The sequence below is a fragment of the Coturnix japonica genome, chromosome 18 (genome assembly GCF_001577835.2).
Source record: "Coturnix japonica isolate 7356 chromosome 18, Coturnix japonica 2.1, whole genome shotgun sequence".
Taxonomy (NCBI): Eukaryota; Metazoa; Chordata; class Aves; order Galliformes; family Phasianidae; genus Coturnix; species Coturnix japonica.
Window position 1 is genome coordinate 4,462,640 of NC_029533.1, and position 17,334 is coordinate 4,479,973.

The 17,334-nt window shown below is 52.9% G+C and overlaps 3 protein-coding genes across 5 annotated transcripts; all 3 read left to right on the forward strand.

Annotated features, from left to right (window-relative positions):
• Nucleotides 1–365: 365 nt before the first annotated feature.
• On the forward strand, nt 366–8,237 carry P4HB (prolyl 4-hydroxylase subunit beta). Its single transcript, XM_015879890.1, has 11 exons — nt 366–585; nt 716–922; nt 1,515–1,648; nt 1,855–1,992; nt 4,190–4,294; nt 4,545–4,670; nt 4,799–4,999; nt 5,534–5,654; nt 5,861–6,042; nt 6,497–6,583; nt 7,189–8,237. Exons 1-11 carry the CDS (start codon nt 426–428, stop codon nt 7,273–7,275), a joined length of 1,548 nt encoding a protein of 515 aa, XP_015735376.1. The 5' UTR covers nt 366–425; the 3' UTR covers nt 7,276–8,237.
• Nucleotides 8,238–10,114: 1,877 nt separating this feature from the next.
• Nucleotides 10,115–11,914, forward strand: PPP1R27 (protein phosphatase 1 regulatory subunit 27). The gene is made up of 3 exons (XM_015879895.2): nt 10,115–10,617; nt 11,524–11,674; nt 11,747–11,914. The coding sequence occupies exons 1-3, from the start codon at nt 10,431–10,433 to the stop codon at nt 11,868–11,870; spliced, it is 462 nt and encodes a 153-aa protein (XP_015735381.1). The 5' UTR covers nt 10,115–10,430; the 3' UTR covers nt 11,871–11,914.
• Nucleotides 11,915–12,146: 232 nt separating this feature from the next.
• MCRIP1 (MAPK regulated corepressor interacting protein 1) lies at nt 12,147–14,914 on the forward strand. 3 transcript variants are annotated; one of them, XM_015880084.2, is made up of 6 exons: nt 12,148–12,238; nt 12,325–12,364; nt 12,442–12,560; nt 12,642–12,740; nt 12,860–12,925; nt 14,607–14,914. In XM_015880084.2, exons 1-5 carry the CDS (start codon nt 12,178–12,180, stop codon nt 12,922–12,924), a joined length of 384 nt encoding a protein of 127 aa, XP_015735570.1. In that variant the 5' UTR covers nt 12,148–12,177; the 3' UTR covers nt 12,925; nt 14,607–14,914. The 3 variants fall into 3 exon arrangements, with proteins under 3 accessions (XP_015735571.1, XP_015735570.1, XP_015735569.1); XM_015880085.2 differs by lacking the exon at nt 12,860–12,925 and having other exon boundaries at nt 12,147–12,238; XM_015880083.2 differs by lacking the exon at nt 14,607–14,914 and having other exon boundaries at nt 12,860–14,197.
• The last annotated feature ends 2,420 nt before the right edge of the window (nt 14,915–17,334 follow it).

Here is a 17,334-nt window from a genome sequence, read left to right on the forward strand (position 1 = left end):
AGGCGCTTCCACTTCCGGTTCGCGGCGGACGCGGCCCAGTCAGAATCCACCACGCTCTGTTCCCGTTGCGCATGCGCACTGTCCCCCACCCGGACCGCCCAACTGCCACGTTCGACGGCAAACGGCCGCGCGAGACAGAGCCGCCAGCCAATGGCGTGCGACGCGACGGAGAAGAAGACCAATAGCAGACCGAGGGAACGAAGTGAGGCCGACGGCCAATCCGCGACTGCGGGCGGGGGGCGAGCCCGACACGCCGACCAATAGGAGCCGCGCGGCCTCCAAGGCGCCGCACCCAGCCAATGACAAGCGGCGGCGGCGCCAGAGCGGCGCGACCAATGGGGCGCGGCGGCGGCGGGAGGCGGGTTTATAAGGGAGGCGGCGCCGGTCACCGCACGCCCGTCGCGGCCCGTCCCGTGTGTGTCGCCATGGCCGTGCTGCGGCTCGGCGCCATCATCGCGCTGCTCTGCATCGTGCCGCCGCTCGGCAGCGCCGAGTCCATTGAGGAGGAGGACGGCGTCCTGGTGCTGCGGGCCGCCAACTTCGAGCAGGCCTTGGCGGCTCATCGGCACCTGCTCGTGGAGTTCTGTGAGTACGGGACGGGTGGGCCGCGGGGTGGGCCCTGAGGTGGGTTGTGAGGTGGGCCGGGCCGGGCCGTGCGCTAGGCCGTGCCCGCAGCCCGACTGACTGACCGACCGACTGACTGACCGCCCCGCAGACGCTCCGTGGTGCGGGCACTGCAAGGCCTTGGCCCCCGAGTACGCGAAGGCGGCGGCGCAGCTGAAGGCGGAGGGTTCCGAGATCCGGCTGGCCAAGGTGGACGCCACGGAGGAGGCGGAGCTGGCGCAGCAGTTCGGTGTGCGCGGGTACCCCACCATCAAGTTCTTCCGGAACGGGGACAAGGCCGCGCCCCGCGAGTACACAGGTGAGCGGCCCCGGCGGCGACGTGGCAGCGGCCCTTGCTCCGTTCACTCGTGCACGTGGCGCCGCGGCACCGCGACGGGGGCGGACAAAGGTCCGTGGGGCCGGGCGGGGCGGCCGGGGGGGGAAGCGGACACGGGGGGTGGGGGCCGGTACGAGGCTTCATGGCACAGGCTTGAAAAGTGGGAGTGAGGGGGAGGTGGGTGAGGGGATGAACGGAGCGGGTGACAAAGGGGTGACTGCGGTGGGAGTTATGGCAATACTGAGCTGTACGTATCTGGTATCTGAGGGTGTGGGGAGCTCAAAAGAAGGTGCGTGTCTTTGTGCTGGGCTCATGGAGGAGAGCTGTGCTGCTGCTCGGAGCTTAAAACATGCTGGGACTGGAGCAGCTGTGGGAACAATAGGCTCCTGAGAGGCCTTGCCCCTTGACTTCACACTAATGGGGGGACTTGATTACGCTGGGAGTGAAAGGAGCAGTTGTGTAAATGGTGTCTCAGCTCTTTGCGAGCTGTCAGCCTGATGCTGGGAACTTACAGGGTTGTGTGCTTGGAATCTGAGGCAGAAGTGAATCAATGTTTCTTATCTTTGTGCTGTAGCTGGCAGAGAAGCGGATGATATTGTCAGCTGGCTGAAGAAGCGCACGGGACCAGCTGCCACTACCCTGACAGATGTTGCTGCAGCGGAGACATTGGTGGATTCCAGTGAAGTGGTTGTGATTGGTTTCTTTAAGGTAGGGTTTGTTTCCATTCAAGAGGCTCTCATGTATTCTTGAGACCTTCCCTACTTTTTGCCCTCGACAGCTGAGGGAGGCTCATAAGTTGTGAAATGTTCCTGTCCTGCATTACTTGATCTTCAAGTTCTCTGGCTGTTGAGCTCTGGGATGTTTACGCTGTAGCTCAACACGTTCTGTATGAAACACCTTCCTTTATTCTCCAGGATGTGACATCAGATGCTGCGAAGGAGTTTTTGTTGGCAGCAGAATCCGTTGATGACATTCCTTTTGGGATTTCTTCCAGCGCTGACGTCTTCTCCAAGTACCAGCTTAGCCAAGATGGAGTGGTCCTTTTCAAGAAGGTACCTAATAGCTCATACACCACAATATTTAATCTAAATAGAGTTTGATCCAAATCAGGATGCTCCTGAATGAACCTGAAAGATTTTCTGCTGTTTGTTGAGCCACTTCCAGATTTCAGAGCCTGGGGGGAGGATGAGGGGCAGATCCTTCAGCCATGTTCTGGGGTAGTAGAGCCCTGAGTCCCTTGGCAGGGCACAGTAGTCAGGGGTGAGGCCCTTGCTCAGTAGAGGGCAGCCTTATCAGTCCCCTGGCCATGTGTTACCTTCAGGAAGCTGTTGGACTTTGCATCCAAAAGATTTCTTCACTCTCACTTTTGTTTCTCGAGTATCTGGCTGTGGTGCAGGAATGAGCAACAGGATGAGCAACATGATCTTTAATATGTTTATGGCTATAGCTGTTACAGTGCCCTGTGTCCCCCACCCTTCACTGAACTTTGGTGGCTTTTAAGCAGGGTGACAGCCAAGATTTGGTGACTTGCCATGGTATCTTGTTTGATTATGGCTTAGAGTTGCTTTAAACACACCTGTTATTGATCCCTGCTGCTTCCAAGACTTGTTCTCTTTGGTTGCTGCAAATTTCACTGCATGGTGATTATGGTGAAGTTCCTAAGAGGATTTACAGTTTCAGCTGATGAGGTTGGAGCCATTGGATTATATCAAGGGGATACTGGTAGTCTGTGGGGTGAGAAATAAATTTATAGAGATCTTTCACCAATGAAAATCCAAGTCATGGGGATAAAATTCTAAGTCTGAGAAAACAAGCTGAGGTTCCTTAGATGTGGTGGCATTACATGCTTGGATACAGCAAGGTAGGATGGAAGGCTGCTTTGGCTTCAGACTGATTAAATCTGTAACCTAATCACAGTTGTCACTCTGACCTGTTTGACTGAAGCCAGGCTGAAGGATTTAATGATTTCAGCCTTTCTTCAGCTGGAATAGGATGTTTCATTGCACTGTAAATGTGAAATTGTAGTTATTACCGTTATGGTATTAGAGGCCTGTACTCTGTAAGCCAGAGTTTCCTCAGATTGGTGTGGCATTGAAGGTGTATTCAGCAGCTGGGATGCAACCAGCACTTCCAGCAAGGAAATGGATTGGTGCAGATTTGATTTGGTGTTATTTTTCTAACACTTAGCTTCTGAGTTCTGTTACTGCTTCTAATACTTTCATGAGATTCCCAGGTAGCAGCACCAGTTTAAAAGGAAAGAAATTCTCAAGCTGTATTTCACATCGGTATAGTTAAATTGGGTATGTGTGAAACTCTGCTTGTGGCAGCTTCTATGTTGTGTGTTGGGAGAGTGAGGAACCTTGTTCTGAAAGGCAGCTCCTGAGGCAGCATAAGCCCCAGGTGCTGCAAAATCCAAACTCTAAAAGACCCTCAGCTGTTCTAAAGGTGTCAAGGCATACAGTGCTCTGGGAAGTAACTTCATACTAATTAAGTGTTTTGTGCTTTTCAGCTGTGGTTGTAATTCCTTGAGCAGAACTTTCTCAGCCCCTCTGTCTTGTTTCTGCTGGTAACTTGAGAGCTATTTTTTGCTGTTCTGCACACCTTCTTTAACCTTGATGCTGTTCTAAAGCTGTTCCATTTTCAGGTTGCCAGAGCAAGTTCTGAGAATCCTGGGCAGGCATACAGGTGTTGTCCTAATATAAAAAAAGAATTTGGCACCTGTAGTGCAATGCATGTATTAAACATGTGTTGCTGTCTCTAACAATAGAGGCTGAACCTCCCCTGCAGAGCTGAGTAAACTGCTATTTACTTCCACAGCACGGTGGGTTTTGCTGTCAGCCTTGTCATAGCACTGTCTGGTTAATGTGTACTCTTAACTCCAAAGCTGAATGCTGTCCCAGCTCTGGTAGCTCCTCACTGGTTTGCCTAATGCCTTCAGCAATGCTTTAAGGCAGCTATTAAGAGTTCTTAGTGACCTGTCTCACAAATAGTTTCGTGACTGTGTAAAACAGTGTGAAGGTAAAGGTTAAATGTCTTGCTGCTCACTTGGAGGTGATCTGGGACTTTATGTGCTGGGAGGAAGACTGTGTTGATCCAGACACTGTAAGTGTGGTGACGTTAAGAGACAGAAAGCTGCTCCAGTGCAGCCGAGATCATTGAGGTAGCAATTCTGATGTGAATGTATTCATTTCTTGAAAGAGGATGTACAGAATATAGAAGTGTTCTAATGTAAGAATATCTGTTTTTCAGTTCGATGAAGGACGTAACAACTTTGAAGGTGATCTTACAAAAGATAATTTGCTGACCTTCATCAAGTCTAATCAGTTGCCTCTGGTCATAGAGTTCACTGAACAGGTGGGTGTTTGGATGTGAGACCTTTCCGTAGCCATGAAACTCACTGTGACATTAGAAATATGGGTTGTGTGCTGTTTTATCCTGGAGCTGGTGCTTGTTTAAGGAGTGGTATAACTGCTTATGGTAAAGCTGAGTCGAGTGAGGGAAGAATGCAGGGAAAGGAGGTATGAGCTTGCCATTCAAAGCATTCCTGTAGTACTTGTATAAGTAGGGCCAAGCTTTGTTTTCAGATCAGTGTTTTATTCCCTAGACTGCTCCTAAAATCTTTGGAGGAGAGATCAAGACTCACATTCTGCTGTTCTTACCAAAAAGCGTGTCTGATTATGAAGGGAAATTGGACAACTTTAAGGCTGCAGCAGGAAACTTCAAAGGGAAGGTAAGATGGATTTCTTGGACTATGCATTGACTGTATTGCAGGTGTGTGCATGAGTGATGAATGTATGTGAGTGGGAAGTGTAATTAATCAAAAGGTCTTTACCACTTTGCCTTTTTTTCCCTCCAAAGATACTGTTCATCTTCATAGACAGCGACCATAGTGATAATCAAAGGATTCTGGAGTTTTTTGGCCTGAAGAAAGAAGAATGTCCAGCTGTACGTTTGATAACACTAGAAGAAGAAATGACCAAATACAAACCTGAGTCAGATGAACTCACAGCTGACAAGATCAAGGAATTCTGTAATAAATTCCTGGAGGGCAAGATCAAGGTAAGAAGAATGCTGCTGGTGCTAAATGTACTGGCCAGGCAAGCACTGAAAAAATGCTATCTGTGAAGAGTTGCATAGAGGAGATCTTTCCAACTAACATGTAGAATATCTAGCAGGCTTTAAACTAGGAAGCAGGGTCAAACAGCTGGACCATTAAGACTTATAAAGTGGTTACATATGGTGCCTAGTACAAGTGCTATCTGCTCTTCCCGCTTCTTAGGGCAGTTAGGTTTTTTATCTGTCTGTTCCTTCTGCCAGCAGACCTCAGTCTTGTGAGAACAACACTAACAGCAATATTCTATCAGAGCTAGTCTGCAGTTCTTCCCATGCATAAGCTCCAATTCCCCCATTTATTAAGGGAGGGAAGTAAAATTTCTATAACTGAAACAGAAAGCTTCATCTGATTTAGAGTCTGAGGCACTTTGGGGTATGGTTAGACTCAGGTTTTCCTGTCTGTGAGATATATATATATATTTATGCATTTCTAGTAGCTGTACAGCAGACTGAGTCTCTAAATTTTACTTCTTACTCCAGCCTCACCTGATGAGCCAGGATCTCCCTGACGACTGGGACAAGCAGCCTGTCAAAGTTCTTGTTGGGAAGAATTTTGAGGAAGTTGCTTTTGATGAGAATAAAAATGTCTTTGTGGAGTTCTGTAAGTAGTTTTCATTATCTGTTTGCAAGTAAATGGAACGAAAGGAGTTGTAAAATTCTCCACGATTGGGGAGAATGGTGCAGAATCCAAACCACAGAGGCATCTGTTGATAAATACGTGTGTGAACTTGGTTGTCTGTTGTGGGGTTTAAGTGATGTTAACTCATTAGATTGTTGGTACTAGCAATATCTTTTGTTAATTAACAGATGCCCCCTGGTGTGGTCACTGTAAGCAGCTGGCTCCTATCTGGGACAAGCTGGGAGAGACCTACAAGGACCATGAGAACATTGTCATTGCCAAGATGGATTCCACAGCCAATGAAGTAGAGGCAGTGAAAATTCACAGCTTCCCCACCCTCAAGTTCTTCCCTGCAGGCTCTGGCAGAAACGTAAGAAGGCAGCTGACCTTACTACTGATGGAATAACGAGGGAGCACTAGAAATGCTTAGTTGTCTGCTTGTGTTCATTTCTGGGCAAAAGCTTGTGGGAGGGCTTTCCCTTCTGTAGAGGTGGAATGCATCAAGTCTACAGAACATATGAGACTCTCTGTGGGAGGGTGGGTTGCAGAAAACAGTTGGTGGGGATGGGAAGTGGGAACTGGGGTGAAAAAAGAGGAAGTACAGCAGAGGACAGTGTGCTCATCTGCAGGCTATTCTCTCCTCGCAGTGATCTCTGAAGTCTAGTGGCTGAGCTGTTTTCCTTCGTCTCATATGGGTGAAGGTGAATTTTTAAATTCCCTTTTGCTTGGCATGTTAACTGTTGCTCAGAAAGAGATTTCTCCACTCCAGGGATGTGGTTCTGTGGGTGCCCGTAACAATTATCTTGATATGTTTTCCTGTGTAGGTAATTGACTATAATGGAGAGAGGACACTAGAAGGCTTCAAAAAATTCCTGGAGAGTGGAGGCCAGGATGGAGCAGCAGCTGACGATGTGAGTAATGTAAATTAATCATTATGCTCTAAATACAGTTCTCTAGAACACAGAGTATGCATTATGTGCAGGAAAGCATTGCTGGTAAGCCAGAGTGTCTCACAAAATGTGACTGGTCTGTTCACTTGAAGCCTGGCTAACTGCTGGCCTGTAATGGACTGCTTTTATGGAATATGCTTGAGTTGGGTGTTTTAAAATGAAAAAGCCTTTCTGGGATGTTTAAGTACAAGTGCACATAAACCAATACTAAGAGCTTTAAACTTGAAAAAGCAGTCTCTATAGCTGGTGTGCAGACTGCTGGAGTACTTGGGCCTTAAAGAAGCCTGCTGAGTGGCTGGAACTTGAGCGCTCTAATGGACATCACACATACTGTATATTTGGATAGCAGCTCATCAGTTGTCTGGGCAGAGGGTATTACAAATGCAGGTAGTAGCTTTCAGTGTTCTAAGGTGTGATCTCTGTGAAGAGTTCTGAATTCGGGAAGTTTAAGGATACCTTGTTGAGATGGCAGCAACAGAACAAGTTCTCTAATTTCACTGTATTTGGTTTTGAATCTGCCAATTAGGCCAGAAACAAATAGCTTGTATCTTCTGTGTGCTATACAGGATCTGGAGGATCTGGAGACAGATGAAGAAACAGACCTAGAGGAAGGTGATGATGATGAGCAAAAAATCCAGAAGGATGAATTGTAAAGAGATGACTGATCCACATCACCCAAAAATCAGACACTAAATCGGTTGCTGTTACGCAGCCCAATGAGTCAGAAACCCATTAAGATTTAAAGCAGAAGGTGAATGACTGGAAATCCAGGGATTGGCTCTTAAAGTAACCCTTTACCCTCACTTGTCTTTACACTTCACTATCTCTTTCTTTCTTTTCACTTACGAGAAGGGATCTATCACTTGGTAGCCAGCCCAGCCAGCTGGGTTCATTTTTTTTATTGTGATGTACTTTTTTGTACAGTTTTGTTTCAAGTATTCTGTTCTCTTGGGTAGAAGCAAGTTGTGAAGTGGTAGCATGAAATTAATTGCCCGACATTCTGGAGCATTGCCACTAATACCTTCCAAGAAAGCTTTTTCTTTTTTTCTCCTTTGAAAAGCCTGTAGATTTCTCCACCTGTCAGGGTTCTTATTTGTTTTAGCTGTTCTTCCCTGGAATCAAAAGTATGTAGGGGAAGAGGCGATAGGCTGACTGCATCAGTCCTGGTGGAAGGTGGAAGTGAAGGTGCTTCTCTTCATGCTCGCTACACATTTCATTTCCTTTCCCTTCTGCTTTAAGACACTTAAAGATGACTTCAAAATGTGGAAGGGTGGAATTCTGTGCACTGGCTGTGGCAGCCTCTGAGCGGGGAAGTCATTGCTGGCTCACCAGCTTAGATGTGCTGCCATCCTTTCGATCAAATGCGAGACCATTTTGCAGTCGCTTTCCGTGCATTATTTTGAATGGGTTGACCAGGAAGGTAGGTGGGTGGTAGGGGAGGGCCTGATAAAAACACATGAAACATGAAATTTGCAATTACTGGGTTTGGGGGAGGAACTTGAACAAGGGAGTGCCTCAAAGGCCTGACCTGCATCAGGCCTAGTTCTTAGCATTCCGCTTATAATAACATTGGAACTGAATTTGTTGGCCAAATAAAGTTGAGATTTTAATACTATTATATCTCTAAATATTTTCTGGAACCCCTAATGAATATTTGGACTTGATCTGACAGGATTAAACTTTTAGAGTGGTTCTTTCCTATGGTGTTGGGGGTGGAGGGGAACCCATAAGCTTTTTCGGGAGGTTACACTTCCTGGCTCATCCAATTCTGCAGGTGACACTTGATGCCTTAAACAGCCTGAAGCAATTTCTATTAACTATATGTGAAAACAGATAAACATATTGTGCTCAATAAATGAGTTTATGCAGGCAGACGACTAGCTGCTCTATTAGCAGCATGCGTTGGCTGGAGCTCTGAGTGTAAGCTGCTCTGGCTGCCAGCTGGCTTGAGATGATGGGACCTCTTTGCTCTTGAGCAGTTAACCAAGGAATTTGCCTACAGGGAAACCTGGGGCTGCCTGAAGCTCTGCTAGTCAGGCTCACATGATCTAGTTGAGCCTCATTGCTATTTCCACAGCACTCACTTACTGCTGGAAATATTTTTGTGGGGAAATTTGCTAAAAATGTCACAGCAAACCTAGAGGGCACCTCAGGAGGGTGCTGGGGCCAGTTGCTTTACTTAACTTTGCTGTACCGGAGTGGGGCAGTGCTGGGTTCTGATCACTGCTCGGTGCTGGTTTGTTATACACCAACTTCAGAGCAGCAGCGGTACTGGGCCTGCTGACAGGTGATGCCACATGTTTGTAATGGCTCTAAATAAGAAAGCTGTGTTAAATTTGGGGGTGGAGGGGCAAAAGACCCTTAGGAACTTCTATGGGAATGTTCCTGGCTAGGAATCAGCTCAGAAAGGTCAATTTTGGGGAGCCAGTAGAAGTGTAAACAAGGCCGAGCTCTGGAGTGGAGCTGGATTGCTTACAGATTTACTCAGGGCAAAGGGGCTTTCTCATGCACTCAGGCTGCTCTTGGCAGAGCAGGACTCTGTTGGAGTCATCTTGTGTATACAACTTGCTGCTGTTCTCAGACAGCAGGCTGAGAGCCTTCTGTCTACAGCAGATGGTTGGGCCTCCTGTTGTGTGGTGCAAAGCACTGCTGAGCAGAGATCAGTGTCTCAGCCAGAAGATGGCAGCTGCAGCAGAAGCTTCTCAGGTGTGAGACGGGCTGACCTGGCAGGAGTTTGGTAGAAGGTTGAGCTGCAGCAGTGCAGAATGAATGCTCTGTGACTCTTAAAGTGGGGCAGGAATCCATCCTGATGTGCTGCATAGCTGTGTTGTCTGGGCAGGCCACATCAAAAGCAGCACAAAATCACTGTAGTGTGATGGTAACAAGGATGGAGGAGCAGTTGTTTGAGCCCTTGGCTGATCTGAAAGATTTATCTCATCATTAATGTCCTGTTTCAGGCCTTTAATGACCATAGCAGCTGTGTGCTGGTGGTACTGTTGTTCTGAAGCTGTTTAGTAGAAGCCCACTGTCACGTAGCAGCTAATTCCAGGTTTGAAGCTGGACCACAGGCTGTCACCATGCAGCTCTCGTTTGCATCACCAGCAGCACCTCAGTCCTCAGGTCACTCATGGCACCCATATGCTGTTGGCGTTCTCCTGGCCTGGCTGTGCTCTGCGCTGCGATCGTGCTGGGAAGCACAGCTCATACTGCTCCCTTGCAGGTCAGCTGATGTAACTACAGGGAAGTGACTTAGCTCTGAGTGTACTTGGCACCATCACACACAAGCAGCTGGCTCCCTTCACCCGGTGATTGCATTTGTGTCCTACCCCTGGCATGCTGCTGTGTATGTGAGGACTTGCTGCTGGAAGTTCTGAGCTCCTCTGGAGGGCTGTTCATGCAGAGCAGCAGGTTTGACCCCTTGGATGGGCACATCAACAGGTGGGTGGTAAGACGAGACACCAACCACTGCCCAAAAGTGGGAAGCTCCGGCCTGGGCGGCTCAATTACCAAGTATCAGAGTAAGCAGCATGAGCTCCACATCCCCAAAATAGCCCGCAGAGCCTATATAACACCATGCACCCAGAGAACCCTCAGTCCTGGGTCCAGAGTGGCACAAGGCCGTTGCCACCTCCTGCAGGTTCAGTGGCTGCTGACAGCAGGGCCGGGATCCATCGCACCTCCCAGCAGAGACGGGACTGAGAGGGAGAGAAGAAAGCAGTGCAGTGAGAGCAGCACAGATTGAGCGCTGCCCACACAGCTGTTGTGCAGCCTCCACATTCCTGCACAGCATCCCAGGGCTGCGGGCAGCATGAAGGACTATTTCCCATCCTCAATGCTCCGGTACAGTCGGTATCGTCAGAGACTGAGAGCTTCACGGACGGTTCACTTCCCCAACGACGTCGTCTTTCAGGACCACATCAGGCAGGGGGACCTGGAGCAGGTGGGGAGGTTCATACGTGCCAGGAAAGTGGCTCTGGACACCATCTACCCCTCTGGTGAGTGCTGGGAGCTCTGTGCTGTCATGATGTGCTGGGAGCGGTGTGGACACAGCTTGGCTCCGGGCTGCCCATAGCAGCGTGCTGGTTGGAATCAAAGAGTTTTCCTTCCATTGTGAGCAGTTCTGCCATCGATCATTGCCAGCGTGGCCTGAGAGAGCCCTGCATCACTGCTCCAGCATCTCCCCACAGCAGATCAGTGTGTGTTGTAGGAAGGGGGAAACAAGCCAGGCACAGCAGTGCACCCACACACCAACCAGTGGTGTGACCCAGAGCAGGAGCAGGAATGCAGGCAAAGAGCGAGTGGGTGGGTGGGCATGTGGAGCTGGGGCCGGGCAGTGGGGCTCTCATCTTCTATCCTGGTTGTGGGGTAGGAGAGAGGAGAAGTGAGGCACTGTTTTGTCCCTGGCTCCAGCTGTGGCTCACAAACACTGCTCTATCACAGGCACGGATCTGTGGCCTTGTGGAATTAATGTTTATGGGAAGGCATTGTGTTATGTTTGTGCCCAGCCTCGCTCAGAACTGTTTATGGAATGCCTTGAACCAAACAGGCTGGTGCAGAGCCCAGAATTTGTCTCTTTGGTGTGCTCAGCTTTGACATCTGCTGTCACATGGCCACAGAGGCACGATCTCAAATGACCCATGTAACTGATTGCCTCATGCACTGCTCGGGAAGGAGCTTTGGGCAGCACAGGGTGGGTGTCCTGGGGGAGACAGGGCCAGGCCGTGGGCTCAGCGGGGCCTCAGATATGGGGGAGAGAGCTGCCGCACCTCCTCGTAGGGTAACATACGGTGTAAGAACAGGAACCTGTGGCAGCCACTCAGTTCCTCGGGCTTCTCCCCAATCCCGAGGCTTTATGTCCCCGCTCCTACCCAGTGCCAACCAACCCATCCCTCGCCCCGCAGGCATGGCCGCCCTGCACCAAGCGGTGCTCACGGGGAACCTGGACTGCGTCAAACTGCTGGTCAAGTACGGAGCCGACATCCAGCAGAGGGACGAGAACGGCTGGACGCCCCTACACATGGCGTGCAGCGACGGGCACGCCGACATCGCCAGGTGGGGGCGGCCGTGGGCACCGGGCCGGGTTCGGAGCCGCCCGGTTCGGGGCTGACGGTGCCGCTCCCGCAGGTACCTGCTGTCGCTGGGGGCCAGCATGGAGGCCACCACGGACGACGGGGAGAAGCCGTCGGACCTGATCGACCCCGAGTACAAGGAGCTGGTGGAGCTTCTCCAGGCCGCCACCATGGACTGATGGGGACGGGGCGGCACAGCGGGGCTCGGGCTGGACCCGGGCTGGGGGGGTGGGGGGGTTGGAGGTGGGTTGGGGTCGTTGGTGCGAGCTTTGTACTTTTCCAATAAAGCTTTGGGACACGGAACGGCCGATAAGGGGGTGGGGGGTAATGGGGGGTAATGGGGTGTAATGGGGGGGATAATGGGGTTAACGGGGGTTAATGGGGGGTAATGGGGGGTAATGGGGGGTAATGGGGGGGAGGCGGGGAGGGGCTGCGACCACGTGACTTGGTGGGCGGAGCCGCCCCGCTGTGGAGGCGGTGTCGCGCATGCGCGCTGCGGCGCTTCCGTGGCGGCCCGAGGGCGAGCGGAGGCGGGAGTCGGGCCCAGGTGAGGGTCGCGCGCTGCCATGGCGGCGGGCTGAGGGCGGCACAAGGCCGAGCCCCGGCTGGCCGCCCTCTCGTTTCTCCCCGCAGCCGAGCCGAGCCGCCGCCGCACGCACCGCGCCATGGCCAGGTGAGCACCGACACCGGGCCCGGCCGCGGCCCTTTCCCCGGGTCCGCCCGCTCAGCCTCTCGCCGTGTCGCTTTCAGCTCCCCCGTGTCTCGCGTGGTTTATAACGGGAAGCGCAGCGGCGGCCCGCGTTCACCCGGCGCCGGCGGCGAGATCTTCACTCCGGCCCACGAGGAGAACGTGCGCTTCATCTACGAGGGTGAGCGGCGGGGGAGGGGGCGGGGTTGGGGCCTTGGAGCGGCCGAGCCCCGAACGAACCGCCCGGTCCGTGTCCCCGCAGCCTGGCAGTGCGTGGAGCGGGACCTGCGCGGCCAGATGGGCTCCGAGCGCGGCCTGGTCGAGGAGTACGTGGAGAAGATGCCGAACCCCAGCCTGAAAGGTGAGCAATGGGCAATAAGCAATAAGCACTGAGCAATGAGCAATGAGCGGCCCCGAGGGCCGGGAGCTGCGGCGAGGCCTGTGCCCCCAAATCCGCGCTCTGTGCTCTGTTCTCTGCAGCGTTTAAGCCCGTCGATCTGAGCGACCTGAAGCGGAGGAACACACAAGATGCCAAGAAGTCGTAAGGCAGGTCTCCGGCTTGTTGGCCAGTCTTTAAAGTCCTCAAGCAGATTTAAGTTGAGATTTTGTGTTGATTTCCTCCTCTGGTTACTGTACTCCACCTGTGGGAGAGCCGCTCGGCTCTGGGGCTGGCTTTGGAGTTACCTGAATTCCACGATGCTTAGGGGCTCAATGAAGCTACACAGAGCCCCCTGTAAAACATTGCGGCCCCTGACCCACAGCTTCCTCAGGCCTCCATGCTGCGCTCACCAGTCACTTGTTCTTCTTCCATCTCTGTCCCTGGTGTGCTGAGCATTTGGGCTTCCTGGGCTCTGGTGCAGAGCAGGGCAGAGCGCCCGTGCTGTTGGTAGAGGCAGTGCCGGCTCTCTGCTCCCTTCTGTGCATCAAGGGCTCACGGGTGCTGGAATGGACCAAGGGGAGAAAGAAGAAAACCTGGTGCCAAGGGACACACTGGCAGCCCCGGTTCAGCACCATCAGGCAGCTGAGTGCTGCCACTTTGGCACACTTTGCCTATTCTTTGCTCCCTGGTTGGAGGGCTTAATTTGTACCAAGTCTGCTAATGCCCAGGACTCATCAGTGTTACCAGAGCTCTTGGGTCTACATCCAATGCTGGATTTTCCTGTGCTTAGATTGGGCCATTTCCTTGTAGTGCTGGTAGTGGAGCTGCTCCTCTTTCCCTGAGTGGGGAGGGAGAGCCCCAGACATTTTGGAGGTGCTCTGAGTAGGAGCGCTGAGTTAATGCTCAGCCCCCTCCAGGAAGGTGGCGGTGGGGGAGTGGCTAACACCGACTTTGCATTAAAAAAAGCTCATTTGCATCCTTGCCTGAGCAACTTCTTCACTAACACCGCTTCCCAAACACGAACCCTTTGAAGAGACCTGATGTCCACAGCTGGCAATAACATTGTGTGCAGGCTGTGGTGGTCTGGTGTGATTCACCCTGGTTTCTCAGGACCCTTGCTCCTGTCTAATCCTTTCTGTGCAGGGAGAGTCACTGTGCCCTCATGCCTGTGAGGACATAAGCAGCTGTGGGGCTCCTGGGTGCCTCTGGGGGTGTGGGGAGCTGTGGGAGTAGCCTCCTTCCTGTGTTCAGAGCTGGCAGGGAGGGAGCTGCGGGGGCTCTGCCCAGCACGTGGTGGATTCAGAGCGCAGGGGAGTTGTGGTTGCTGTTAACTTTCCTTTGTTCCGTCATTGAGCTGTACCGTTCCCTTTTCTTTGTTTGTTTTTTTCTGTTGTCTGTCACTTGAGGAGTGTTGTAAATAAAAACTGGTGTTCTTTTGAGTCTGCCTCTGTGTGGCTCTGCCTGCTCCTCCATTGCACATCACAAGCATCAGCTCCGGGCTCATATCTGCCTGTTGTTGCTGTGTGCTGCTCACCATGGGGCTGTGCTGCCAGTGGAGCAGTACCATGGCATGGCCTGGCCATGTGGGTGCCCAGTGCCCATGAGAGTCTCAGCCACACTGTGGACACTGGGCACTGGGGCTGTGCTCTGCTGTGCCCTCACTTGGCCCCGCTGCCTTTGAGCTGTGTGTGTGCATTGCTCTGCTCTGCATCTGTCTGCAGCCTTTCTGGAGTAGTGCCCTCACTCTTTTTTTAGGCTTCCCAACTTGTTTTGTTGCTTAAACGCTGTGTTTCTTATTTTAGACTTTGGTGCTGACAATAACCATCAAAGTTTTCTGTACCTCTTCAGGCCTGGCCGAGCCCTAAGGACAAGGAACGCAAGGAGCAGAAGCCACCTCGATTATTGATTTATTCGTTTTCCGGAAGGGATCTTGCCCTTGCACTTGCTCTGGGCTCTTCATTTCACTGCAGGCACGTACAGCCTGGCACCGTGTGCTGGTAGCACAATGCCCTTGGGCTCTGGCAGCCCTCCTGCCAGCCAGCATCCTAGGAGCTGTTGCTGGACCAAAGATTGAAATGTTCAGACTATTAATACACTCGTATCCTTTTCCCTCTCCTGCATTTATGGCATTTAAACTATACTTAGCATTGCTAGAATTTCTCCTCAAGTGCACCTCTGTGCTGCGCCGTGACCCTGTTTGCCTCCCATCTCCAAAACACTGCTGTGAAACACAGGGGTGCTCTGCCACAGGATGGTGCCAGGGCAGTGCTGGGCTGCAGGAGGTGCCCTGTGTCTGGAGCAGCATTGAATGAATGACTGCTGCTGCCACTGCAGCTTGTCTCCGCCAGCCTTTCCCTCCAGGTGGGCCATTCCTTGCAGCTTTCAATGGCTGCATGTCCAGAATTTCCCAGGGGGAAATGCATGATGCACATGAAGCCGTATCCGTGTCCTGCAGCCTGGCAGCTGAGCAGCCAAGTCCCAGCAGGGAGCAGGGCACTGGGGTCTGAGCGTGGGGCTGCAGGGACCCCCACCAGCTGCATCCCACCACCACAGTGCAGTGGCAGAGCTCTGTGTGCTGCCCAGCAGCCTGGCCCTGGTGGCCTCTGCCTTGTTTTTCTCTTGGCTCAGGTGCTGTGATGCTGGAGGCAAAGCGCTCGCTCAGGCTCTAATGAAATGTCATATGGAAATGATTTTATAAACGGGCAGTTTTTATGAAGGCTAATAACAAACCACGGGGTGAGCGTGGTGAAGCAGCAGGAGGGAGGTGTGAGGTTCAGGTTGGGGGGGGGGTGCCCTGTGTGGGGCTGAGACCGGAGGCCAAGGAAATCAGGCTGTTTACCTATCAAAGTCAGAGCTGGCCATGGCTTATTGTCACCGTGACTCGGCTATGGCTGTTATCATTAGATTAAGTGGTGGGAGGAGGAGAGGTATGTGTTGTATCATTGAATTAAGTAGTGGGAAGAGAGAATGGTAACAGGCAGAATCTACTTAGCAGACCAATTTGCAGTCTCCAATTACCTTGATGAAGCAGCAGTATCACTGCGGGGCCAGCGAGGCCTGGGGGGTGCCTGCCTTGACCTGTCAGCTCCCATTCCCAATGCGTCCCCTTGGTACGGCTCTGCTCCTCGTCCCTGCAGGGTGGCACAGAGCTCTGCTCCCTTCTCAGCTCCAGGGGGGATGGGGATGGGCACGGGGACGTCACTGTGAGTGAGGGTGGCCACAGGTGGGCGCTGGGCACTGAACGTCCCCATCCAGCTGCTGCCATGGGAACTTGTGGGCGACGGCGGCCGCATCGCTGCGCTGCACTGCCCGCAAATGTCAGCCCTGCGCGTGGGTGTGAGCATAACATGCAGATATGATGGTGTACGGGGCACAAGTGTGTCCTCAAGAGCTGGGGTGTGCTATGCTGGTGTTGTTGGGGTGCTGTGCTGCTGGACCCCAGGGCTGCTGACTGACAGCATGGTGCCAGCACAGCGGGGCCGGGGGTTCCCATGCCCCACCACCTTGGCCCCAACAGGGTGTTGTGGGTCTGCAGGGGGTTGACGGTGTGTTGTAGGGGGGGCAGGGGGGGCGACAGTGCTGTGTTGCTGTGGATACACTGGAACAACAGGCACTAGGGCCGGCGCCGTGCATTGACCATATTTACCTTCCCAGAAACCGCCTCGTGCTTCAGCAATTTGCTCCAATTAGGCTCGTTACCGCATCAGGAGGCCGCGGTGACGGCAGTGCTGTGGGGACAAGTGGTGGCTGGCGCTGCAGCCCTAGGTCTGTCCCCATCCTCATCCCCATCCCTGTCCCTGTCTCAAGCCCTGTCCCTGCTTTCCCCCCTCCCATTTCACCCCCTGCCGTGGCACTACCGTCCCTAGGCTGTGGTCCCATGGGCTGAGCCGCCCTCACTATCGCAGCCCTGGCCCCCGGCCCCATGGTCCCGGCTGCTGGCACAGGGCTGGCCCCATGGCGGGTGAGCGGAGCAGAGCAGAGCTTGGCTGGGCAGCCAGCGAGTTGTCACGTAAACAGAGGAAAATTACTGTGTGCTCGGCCAACACCACGCAGCTGGGATCAGTGCAGAGTGCCCTCCCCACATCTTGCTGGCTCCACTGATGCTGCTGCCCTCACTGCAGCCCCTCAGACTTGTGGCTGGGGCTGGGACAATGGGGGATGTGGCAGTGGGGCACTGCCAGGGCACAGCGCTGCTCTCGTGTCATGTAGCACAGCTTGTACATGGAGAGCAGGTGTCCATGGTGTGTGCTGGGCCGTGTGTGGGTCCTGATGGTGTGCGTGGGGTCTGTGGGGTCATGGAGCCGTCCCGAGCTGTCTGTCCATCTGGGTGCACCCCGGGCACGGGGCAGTGTGCTAATCCCCACACAAAGCCATTGTGGTTCCTAAAGCCGTGGCATCCGGGCTTAGCACTCATGTGCACCGCACAAGCCTCTTAGGGTGCCAGCTCACGCCACCTCCCCCCCAGCCTGACCCATGGGACTGTGGGCACAGCCTGCCCAACCTGAGGGTGACGGGAACCCCACGGTGCTCGGCACCAGCAGCAGCCACTGTCCATCCTCAGGAGAGCAGGGCTGAA

Coding starts and splice junctions, on each gene's coding strand:
- P4HB (XM_015879890.1), top strand. CDS start 426: ATGGCCGTGCTGCGGCTCGGCGCCATCATCGCGCTGCTCTGCATCGTG. Junction 4,671..4,798: donor CAGGAAACTTCAAAGGGAAG/GTAAGATGGATT, acceptor TTCCCTCCAAAG/ATACTGTTCATCTTCATAGA. Junction 5,655..5,860: donor AAATGTCTTTGTGGAGTTCT/GTAAGTAGTTTT, acceptor GTTAATTAACAG/ATGCCCCCTGGTGTGGTCAC.
- PPP1R27 (XM_015879895.2), top strand. CDS start 10,431: ATGAAGGACTATTTCCCATCCTCAATGCTCCGGTACAGTCGGTATCGT. Junction 10,618..11,523: donor GGACACCATCTACCCCTCTG/GTGAGTGCTGGG, acceptor CTCGCCCCGCAG/GCATGGCCGCCCTGCACCAA. Junction 11,675..11,746: donor GGGCACGCCGACATCGCCAG/GTGGGGGCGGCC, acceptor CCGCTCCCGCAG/GTACCTGCTGTCGCTGGGGG.
- MCRIP1 (XM_015880084.2), top strand. CDS start 12,178: ATGCGCGCTGCGGCGCTTCCGTGGCGGCCCGAGGGCGAGCGGAGGCGG. Junction 12,561..12,641: donor CGTGCGCTTCATCTACGAGG/GTGAGCGGCGGG, acceptor GTGTCCCCGCAG/CCTGGCAGTGCGTGGAGCGG. Junction 12,741..12,859: donor GCCGAACCCCAGCCTGAAAG/GTGAGCAATGGG, acceptor TGTTCTCTGCAG/CGTTTAAGCCCGTCGATCTG.